This window comes from Colletotrichum aenigma (genome assembly GCF_013390185.1).
Source record: "Colletotrichum aenigma strain Cg56 chromosome Unknown KSG_Cg56_contig02, whole genome shotgun sequence".
NCBI classification, from domain to species: Eukaryota; Fungi; Ascomycota; class Sordariomycetes; order Glomerellales; family Glomerellaceae; genus Colletotrichum; species Colletotrichum aenigma.
The window spans coordinates 6,124,274-6,134,632 of record NW_023500908.1 but is presented as its reverse complement, the minus strand read 5'-3'; the positions used below and the strand labels follow the sequence as shown (position 1 = coordinate 6,134,632).

At 58.3% G+C, this 10,359-nt stretch overlaps 2 protein-coding genes across 2 annotated transcripts; both read left to right on the top strand.

Moving 5' to 3' along the window:
• Nucleotides 1-3,771: 3,771 nt before the first annotated feature.
• Nucleotides 3,772-6,602, top strand: zds1 (the record flags this gene model as incomplete). The annotated part of the gene is made up of 2 exons (XM_037318930.1): nucleotides 3,772-6,327; nucleotides 6,378-6,602. The coding sequence occupies 2 exons, from the start codon at nucleotides 3,772-3,774 to the stop codon at nucleotides 6,600-6,602; spliced, it is 2,781 nt and encodes a 926-aa protein (XP_037183132.1).
• A 1,443-nt stretch (nucleotides 6,603-8,045) lies between these two features.
• CGCA056_v003672 (Uncharacterized protein) lies at nucleotides 8,046-10,210 on the top strand (the record flags this gene model as incomplete). The annotated part of the gene is made up of 3 exons (XM_037318929.1): nucleotides 8,046-8,205; nucleotides 8,279-8,390; nucleotides 8,449-10,210. The coding sequence occupies 3 exons, from the start codon at nucleotides 8,046-8,048 to the stop codon at nucleotides 10,208-10,210; spliced, it is 2,034 nt and encodes a 677-aa protein (XP_037183133.1).
• Between the last annotated feature and the right edge of the window lie 149 nt (nucleotides 10,211-10,359).

Below are 10,359 nucleotides of genomic sequence, written 5' to 3'. Positions count from 1 at the left end.
TGCAGGACGTGATGACGGAGGCGAAGAAGATAAGATGACGACAGGAGATGTTCCGAGGATATGAAATCCGCTCGTCGTTGAACGACGCACAACACCCGGTCGTGGTCGTGATGGCAGTAGCCAGCGGCGGCCAACGGTCAACGGGCGGCGACCGGCGCCGGGTCTTTATCAGTGGCGGACAGCAGGCGGCAGATGGATGGGATGGCATGCCGCATGCAACGCTCCGATCGCAGCTGGCCTGCTTCTGGTTGGCTGTTCCACAAGTTGGTCTTTTCAGAGCCGGCTAGGGCGCTTCGCCGTTGGATGCGATGGCGAACAGGGGCGGGCGCCTCATACCGCAGTACATAGTATATGCGGATTAAAGACGGCAGGTTGTGCACTCAGAGACCACCTCAGTGGAAGAGGCCTCGGTGTTTAAAATGAGATTACCGATTCAGGTCGGCCTGGGCTGGCGCAGTGGATACAGGGCTGGTTAGGCCTTGAAATCAAAAGAGACCCCCGGGCCCAAGGTCGCAAAGGGGCTCAAGGGGCGAAAGTGGGAGTCTGGGAGATGACCCCGAGGGTACGGAGACGACGGCCGGCAGCGCCGGTGGTGAATAGGGGCCCGAGGCGGTGACTGGTGACATGGCCGTCGGGCCACCACCACATCCACAGGCCAAGAGGTGGCCAGTCTTCAGCGCGCTGGCGTGAAGCCTCCAGCCCCTCGTCTCCAGTTCCGCCCCAGCGTGCAATTCTTCGAGAAGGACATGGAACACCGGGGTCGACCGTCAGACCCAGCATGCCTGTGGGTAACATTCCTCGAGCCTCAAGCCCCGGAGGAGTCGAGATTCGGAAGACTGCGCTGGCGGCGAGTGACTCCTCCCACTCCGAACTCGACCAGTCACGCCAGTCAACCCGCGGGCAGCACCCGATGATGAGAAAAAGGCACGTCCTTAGCTGAGGAGAAAGGTGCTGTTCCCTGGCATAAAGCGACGAGTTATTCTGGGGGGTTGCCTCGGGCCAGGTTGGTGGTCTGGGATGGACCCCGTATGTTTGGCACCAATGGGGGCCGCGTTAGTCTCGATTCTCGGTAGCAGCCCGCAGCGACACCCGATGCTGTTTCGATGTCATTTCGATGGGCGACCAAGAGCTAGGCCGAAAGGCGAGAAAGCGGTGCCATCAGAGATATCGGCTGAAGAGAGGCATCGTTTCCATGCGTCGCCGCAGAGGCTAAGTCGGGACTTGATACACGGCAGGAGCTTCCGCAAATAGAGGACCAGTGATGTTGGTCCCGGTTGCACATCATGAGCTTCTTTTCTTTGGTCGGGTGTCCCTTGCGCGGGCCAGAAGTTGGTCGTGGTAGTGAGGGGCGCGAGAGATGCTTTGGGAAGAGAGCAGCTTCGGATTCAGCTCTGGTTAGAGAAGGACGCGTACAGAAAAAGTGTAGACTTCGTATCTCGTTTTCTTGTTTCACGGCCGAGCGCCGGATTGTGCAAGCAGAGTTCCTGTGGTCTCTTCTTTTGACGGCGTTGATGGAACGACTTGTGCGGTGCATCATCCATGCCAACACCACCACCACCGCCCACTCAAATATCCGAACCCTGGGGTCGCCATCTGGCTTTCAGAGTAGAGTCAGCCGGAGGCAGTTGATTTGCCTCGTCATCCGGTGTCAGTGTGGTCTTGGCTTGGGAGCGTCATGTGCGGTACGAAGTTCTTTTAAATGAGGCAGCGGTGCGGTTGTCAGTCATGTTCCGTTGATGACTGTCGCGCGTCGTGTCTTGTCGTGTCGTGTCGCTGGCGGCCCCCGGTTCCTTCTCCATGGGCATGGCATAACGGCAGCCAGTCAGTTCGCAAGCCGCAGCCAGGGGGCTCTGTCTCCATGATGTACGTAAGGGAACGGACGGTACGGATTTAACTCAGGCCACAGACCCGAGGAGGGCAGTCCATCAATCAATGTGGTGTACCTGAGCCGGTACCTGACTGACTGCAATGTGCCAGCTGCATGAGTGAAAGGCAATTCGTCGTTCGTCTCCAGCGTGGGAGTGCTTGCTTGCTTCAAGCGTCTGCATCCCTTCCCGCCGTCCTTCCTTCCTCTTTCGTTCCTCGGTTCGCGCCATGGCCTCTATCGATTCATAAAAAAAGGAAAAAAGAAAACAGGCAGAAGAAAGAAGGACCAAGACTGATTGATCTGTTGGTCTTCTCTCCCTGTTCCATAGCGCGCTATCAATCTGTACTAAGGTATTCCTTAGTGCCGGCCCTGCTAGTCATTCCCCAAGACCAACTCAAAAACCAGGACGAGCACGCACTTGTAAAAAAGTGACGAGTGACGGACCAGTGGCAGGCAGACAGGGCACGTGACAGGGAGGCGCCCATTCGAGGCAGACCACTTTGGCTGGCCGCTTTGCAAAGCAGCGAGCACCCAGTTTGATTGCGCTAATGCAGTCTGGGTGGCGCCCCTCACGCTGGAGTACATGCCTGGTGCTGCCATTGGCTTGTACTCGGTACTTGTCGCCCGCTGCCTCCACCTGGTTGGTCCCAGCAGACCGCCTACCCGCGACAGCCCGCGACCGCCCATCTTCAGGGGTCGGTCTGGCCCTCTGGCGCGAGTACCTATTTGCAGAAGGTATCCAGCTACCTGGCGGCCCAAGTACCTGATCTCCACGAAGTGACCTCGACCTTGGTAGCGCCGCTTTCACGGCCTGTCCATCGTTCTCGCTCGCTCTGTGTCTTCTGTCCGTTCTCCGAGTACATTCACCTGCAGTAAGGGGTGGAATTGACTTGCACCAGCGCCTGCACTGCCCGAACGGAAATCCCAATCCCATTTTCCCAAGACATTTCCTACCACCACCTGGACCCCAAAGTCAAGTCCCAAGGCCCCGAAAACCCAAAAAAGACTGGACGGCGGAACAACAAGCAGCGGTCGGCAAGGGACTGGGCATCTACTACCATCTCGTCGTTCGTACCTACCTACCTACTTTGTATCCGTACCTAGACCTATGGAGGCCACCACCAAAAACTAGACAACCGCCAACCACTCATTACATCCTCCTCCACCACCACCACCACCATCACTTACGGTTCCTGCTGCCACGGCCCGTGCTATTGCTACTACTACCTCCTACAACACAACCACAACAAGCACAGCAGCAGCACGCCAACCGTCTACCCGCCGTGACGACGTGCCCCGTCCTGGCCTGTTCTGTCCTTGTCCTCGCCTATTCCGCGCTCCCAACAGTCTTTTACCGCTTGCTTTTTCTCCCGTTCGCAACGGTCGACTACTCCAGTCTTTCCATCCTTATCGCCAGTCACGTACACCCCGGGCACCTGCGCACCGCTCCAATAAACCCTCGCATGCGATCCCGACCACCGCGACCAACCTTGGAATAGATACATGTATCTGTATCCCAACCCGCAACAACAACTCGCCCCCTCGACCCTCGTTTCCTCCCCGAGTCTCGCCGCGCCTATGCTACCACCTACCCCAAACAGATGAGAGCTTGCCGACAAACTCTTTCAGAACGAGATACTTGCCAGACAAGTGGTGTTTTCAAGGGAATCGCTGGCTTTTCGGCCTCCCTGCGGATCTTTCACTTTTCTAGATGATGGTGCGTCGCCCACCACCACGAACCCTCGCCCCGATACTCCCCAGCGCTTTGGAGGCTCCTTGATTCTCGTCCAGACTTTTTGTCACTGCCTCTCCATCTTCACCACCTGACGGCAGTCTCGGCCGCTCCGGCTCGTGGCTCTGCGCTCCTCTTCCACATCACAGTCGTCGCTAACCCGTTGCCCCCTATGCAGACCTCATCTAGACCCCGCGCCGATGTTGGTGGCAGCTTTGCGAGTCGACGCGGTCATGCCAGCCAGCTGTCAATTTCAGACCCCAGTCACCATGTGACTGAGGCTATTGGGACCCTCTACGGAGACGACAATTACGATCAACGCATGAGCATGCTGGGTCAATACTCTGACCAGTACGAGCCCGAGCCAGAGCCCATCGAGGAAGATCCGCGCAGGCAAATGATACGCTCGGCTTCTGACAAGACGGGGTTGAACATGGCACCAAACGGCACTCCGACCCTGAAAAAGTCCCAGACATTGCCTACGCGCTCCCCTAGCCAGCGAAGCATGTCGTTCGAACAGAATGGTCCCAAGTCGCCCCCCCTCTCTCTGCGGGACGTCAAGAACGAGTCCTCTCAGTTTCCCCTTGGCAACATCGAGAACCCGAACGACATCGCGCAGGAACTGAGCAACTTGCAAGCCCTGAGACGTATGTCTATGGATGTGGGCAATAATGCTGACCCCGACATGCTGCCGTTCTCGGGCCTCTCCCTCATGCCCATGCCCCCTATTGCCCCAACTGGAGACGACGACGAGAACGATCCTTCGAGACTGCTGTGGGTGCCCGCAGCTGTGCATCCCGAGCTTGCGCCGTCAGAGTTCAAGAACTTTTTGGAAAACAGAGTCAATACTATTAAACGCCGGTCAGGGGAGTCCTTTATTTCCAGCGATGGCAGCATTGACCGGAGTGACTCCGGTGGTGGGTTGAGACGAAAGAAGAGCATGCTATCCAGACGCATTGATGCTTCAGACACCAGAGAAGGGGCCAGCTACATTGACGGCGCCGAGAGGCTTTCGCGAAAGAGCTCCCTCAGAGATTACTCGACTCCCGAACTGGACCTCAGCGAACTTGTAAAGGACCCTTCCAAGGTAGTACAAAAGCTCTCCAAGGAGACCCAGTCGGAAGGTGGCGCCGAAGACATGCCGATCCTGCCAGTTGCCCCGGGCATGGGACTCCGCCGTTCAACAAGGACGACGTACCGAAAGAACGGAAGCGTCCGATCCGGAGACCGATTGCCCTTCTCGAAACGTGTCGCCAATCGCCACGGGCACATGGATTCTTCTGACTCGGCGGACAGTGTCCCGCCTCTGCCGAGCGATGTGCCCGATGTGCCCAAGCTGCCCACTCACATTCGCCAACAGTCGGAGCCTGTGTCGGAGAACTTCTCCCGTCCAAACCGCTCTGTACGACGGCAGCACAAGTTCTCCCAGGACTCGCCCATAGCACAGGCCGGCTCCGATGGAACGTCATCTGAGATCGAGGAGCCCGTGTCTCCCACCAACACACGTTCCGAACAGCCTCAGCAGCACCCTACAAGGAAGTCGTCGGCTTCAGCAGACACGAGACAGCCAGTCCCCTCCATTGTCGAGTCGCCTGTCACTGAAGAAAACGCCCAGCGCCAGCAATTCCCTCAGCGATCGTCCTCGTCGCAACATGCCAATGCTCCGGCTCTATCCCAACAGTCTATGGAGGAGCCTCCGGCTCGTTCAAACCTGCGTCCCGGCTCAGCTCACTCGGTGCAAAGCTCTCACTCGGCCCAGAGTGCGCACTCAGCCCCAAGCCCGACAACGCCCACGATGCCACAATCGCCGCAGCAGCAACAGCCGCAGGTGATGAAGCAAGCGAACGCTTCTAGCCAAAGCCTGAATGACATGTCCTCTCACCCGTCATCCCTACCTGGCAGCGGTGCTAACCGTACTGACACGTTGACCTTCATTCCCACCTTACCTACAGAGGAGAAGAAGCCAGAAGAGAAGCGGACTGGAGGAAAGCTGCGCAAGGAGAGAGACGATGACTCTGCAAGTGTCTCCTCGTCAAAGTCGTCGGGCGGATGGTCCAAATGGCTCAAGGGCGGCAGTGATGATAAGGATAAGAAGAAGAAGGAGGAGGAGAAGAAGAAGAAGCACTCTGGGGAAAAGACACAGGACAATGCGCGACTGGACGTTTTGCAGAACTCGATCGATGGCGTCAAGGGCAGAGAGAGCATCATTGTGGATCGTGACAACGTCGACAACAAGCTCGCCGAGGAGCGCAAAAAGGAAAGTCGCAAGACAGAATCCAAGAAAGAGAAGGAAGGAGGCTTGTTCTCGGGCCTCTTCGGCGGTGGCAAGAAGAAGAGCGAAAAGGACAGCAGCAGCAAGAAGAACCAGCATCTGCGCGTGTCGGAAGAGGTGCCGTACAGGCCCTTGAAGCCCGATGTGGACTACCACTGGACCAGATTCCCGCTGCTTGAGGAAAGAGCGATTTATCGGATGGCTCACATTAAACTCGCGAACCCGCGTCGGTCGTTGATGAGTCAGGTCTTGCTCAGCAACTTCATGTACAACTACCTTGCCATTGTGCAAGCCATGCACCCCCAGATGCAAGTCCCGCAGTCGCCGCAGCAGAGGCGGCTGGAGGAGGAGCGCCGGCGCAAGGAGCAGGAGGAGCAATACTTGGCACAACAGCAGATGCAGCAGGCTCAGGAGGCTGAAGATCAGGAGGGCCAGTACGACTTTGACTACCATCGCGTGAGTTGAACCAAAAGCTTCCTTGTGGGATTCACACTGACACAAAACAGGGTGACAGCCAATACGGCGACCATCCTCATGACGAGGTGGACTACGTCGATGACGCTCAGATCTACGAGTACGACCATGGCGTCGACATGCAACGCGACGATGGCTATGACGGCCCTGATAGCTACGATCCCCAGCCTGGCAAGCAGTATTATCACGATCAGTACGGGCGGGATGCCGGTGACGACGGCAGACGCCGCGGTGATGGACGAGACGACATGTGGTAATCCTGGCGCCTGAGCAAGGCAAGTGAGGCTGCGAAGGGAGGACACGCTCCCTCCAGATGCAGGCCGGGTGTGCGATCTTGGTCTGTGGCTCTGTATAATCCAAATGTGTGTGCATATGGCGGAGTTTGCGGGGGTGCGAGTGCGTCATATATTCAAAAGAGGACTGCGTCGATTGCTTCGAAGTTTTTTGCGCAGCCTCCATTTTTCCGTCATGTTATATCCCATCACATCTACTATTCTATCCGGCTTATCGTGGTGGGTGGAGGAGTTTGTTGAAGCACATGTACACAGATAGCATAGCGGCGGATCTTTTGGAGGCTACCTAGGTTCCATTGAGGGGCGCAGGGAAGAAGAATTAGTTCAAGGCTGCACAGCACACGATGGATCTCTCGCTCTTCGGTCGTCGTTGTCGTTGGGATGTCGCTGCTCCTACCCGAGACGTTCATGGATGATGTTGCTGTGAGGGGTCTCGCCCGGATCCGTGAGATGTTTGTGACCACGCCTGTGAGGTGAAGAGGATGAAGAAATTCTGCCTACGCCATCATTGTCTGCCATGAGACAGGCTGTAGATGGAGTCATTGAACAGTGAGAGACTGCAGCCTCATCTTGTGCAAGAAGTGAGCTGAGACCTAGGTGAGGTAGCTCCTGACGTCGGGATGCGCATGTGTCTCTCCCTGAGAGGTCCAGCTTGGGGCGGGCTGGTGTAGGTTATTCGCGCGCAACCAGGAAGGCGGGCTCGCTGCCTGAGCCCCGCCGCTGTGCCTGGAGGCGGCCAGCGCTCTCCAGCGTAGGTGCGTCCCGCTGTCCGCTCCAGACGGGAAACGACCTACCTGGAAGACGTCCAAGGCGGGCGGCGGGTGCTCTGCGGAAGGAGCAATTCTAGCCCCTGCCAGCTCTGTCCAGCCGCGCTAAACCCTTTGGGGCAAGGGCAGCCTCCTGTGGCAGGGCGCCAATTCGTCCGTTCGTTGCTTCCACCTACACCTGGCACTTTTCCCTACCTTGACCTCCAGAAAAATATCACCAGCCTTGTAAGGGGAGCTTGTTCTTTTCTCCGTCGCAAACATCACCGTCTGCTCCTTCTAACCTCATTTCCATCTCCGTTGATACCCAAAACCTCCCCTCCCTCGACCTCCCGACCCGAGCACCCGGTCCAGACGCTTACGAAACCCCCCGATCCCAACCGATCTGCCCCCTCCTCCAGCATCAGTCTCCAGTCCCGACCTCATCTCGCGATTACCTGGACAACCACCTAGCATGGCTGCTGTAAGTTCCCCTTCTCGTCCTACCTCATCGTCATCTGCCGGGGACGAAACAGCTCGTCAGACACCGCCCGCTGTCCTTGCGCTCCTCGTTTGCGTCATTGCTCTCACTGTCGCGCTGCCATGTCGTCGGAGCTGGGGTCGTCGATAGCTTCTCTCCGTCACTCCGCAGACACGTGCTAACATGTCATCGCCCCTTCAGCCTCGTCCATACAACAACAACCCGGGCTACATGCCCAACGGAGCTTCTTCCATCAACCCCGGCGCCGCGCCGCTCCTTCCCAACCAGGGTCGCGTTCTCCAGACTGGCCCAATCCGTGTCCTGTGCATAGCTGACGTCCGAGGTTCGTTGCCATCCCACCAAACGGGGCCAAGCCGCTCCCCCTGTAGAGCTTCAATCTGACCTACTCTTCACAGGCAACCTCCGATCTCTGAACGACCTGGCGCAACAAGCACGAGCCGACCACATCATCCACACTGGCGACTTTGGCTTCTACGACGACACCTCCCTGGAGCGAATCGCTGAAAAGTAAGGACCCCTCCGCGAATCCACACCCGACCGCTGTCATTCTGACATTGGTACGAAGGACCCTTAAGCATGTTGCTCAGTACTCGCCTTTGATCCACGAGGATATCAAGAAGCAGATTCAACAGGGCGGCCCCGGTCCAGTCAAGAGCCGATTCGCGCCTCACGAGCTCCCCCTCTCCCAGCTGTCTCAGCTTCTGAGCGGCGAGGTTAAGCTCGATGTCCCCGTATACACCGTATGGGGTGCTTGCGAAGATGTGCGCGTTCTCGAGAAGTTCCGGTCCGGCGAGTACAAGGTTCACAACCTGCACATCATCGACGAGGCCCGATCGATGCTCCTGGAGATTGGCGGAGTGAAGCTCCGTCTGTTGGGTCTTGGCGGTGCTGTCGTCATGCACAAGCTCTTCGACAATGGTGAAGGTAGGACCACCATTGCCGGAGGCCAGGGCACCATGTGGACCACTCTCCTGCAGATGGGTGAGCTCGTCGACACTGCCCACCGTGTCTACGACCCCACCGAAACCCGCGTCTTCGTCACCCACGCCTCTCCCGCCCGTGAGGGTATCCTGAACCAGCTCTCCGTCACCCTCAAGGCTGACTTTTCCATCTCCGCCGGCCTTCACTTCCGCTATGGCAGCTCCTACAACGAGTTCAGTGTCAACCCCACCCTCGACCACTACCGCGGCAAGCTTGCCGCCTCCAAGGCCTCCTTCAACGACGTCTGGGAGACTGTCAAGGGTGAGGTCGAGCCCGCCATCTCCCAGAACGAGGCGCAGCAGAACCTGCTCAAGAACGCTCTCCAGATTGTCGAGAAGATGCCTACCACGGCCGCTGGTGGCAACCCCTTCGGCGGACCCGTCGCTGGCCAAGCTCAGCTTGGTCAGGTCGACGAGAGCGCCTTCAAGAACATGTGGAACTTTAACCTGGCAGATGCCGCCTTCGGCTACCTGGTTCTTGAGATCCAAGACGGCCGTATCGGAACCGAGATGCGTGCGCAGGGCTTCAACTTCTCACATAGGGGTGCTAAGACGGCGGCGCCTGTCCCGGCTTCGGCCCCAGCTGGAGCTCCCGGAAACCTTCCAGCTCCCGCCCCGCCCTCGACCCAAAGCACAGCTCCCCCTCCTACCAGCAGACAACCCTCATCCCAAGCGCCTCCCAAGCCTGCTGTCGCCACACCTCTTCCCCCTGCTAAGCCTGCTACGCCTCAACCCGCGGCCGCTGCTGCACCGCCCGCAGTGCCGCCCAAGGATGAGCGCCCCGCGCCTGCGGCTGCCAACGGATCAGCCCACGGCCCTGACCCCGTCTCTTCGCCTGCACCCAAGACTCCCGCTCAAGACATCATCGGACTGTTCATTATGAATGTCAGCTCCGAAGAGCAGACGCGCGATCTCTTCGATGGTGAACACAAGGCTAAGATTCTCAAGATTGAGAAGTGGGGTAACTCGAACAAGGTGGTTCAGTTCAAGACTGTCGAAGACCGTGACGCCGCCCTTAACAGCCTGCCCGAGGACCTCAAGACCCGCGCCCAGGAAGACCGCTCTCGTCCCCTTGTCAAGGTGTTCCAGCACCGCGAGACCAAGTTCCAGCCCCGTGGCGGTGCCGGCAACTGGGGAAGCAGCAGAGGCGGCAGCAACTCTGCCAACACTGGCAGTGGCTACCGTAGTGCCGGTGGAGCCAGTGACTCTGAGAGCAACCGCCGTGGCCGTGGAGGTGGTCGAGGCGGCCGTGGAGGCGACCGGGGACGTGGCGGCCGTGGTCGAGGTGGACTCAAGGGTGATGGTGGAGCTTCACCTGCCCCCGGCCCCGCCACACCGGCGGAGTAGGACTCTTCTCTCAGAGTCATTGATAAGAGTGCTGCGGAGGGCGGCACTTGCTCCTCGGAATCGGGGAAGCGCCGCCGTCTGTCCAAGGCTAATGACGTCCTTGCAGCCTTAATGGTCAAGTTTGGCCCCTCGAAGACAGGGGAATGAAG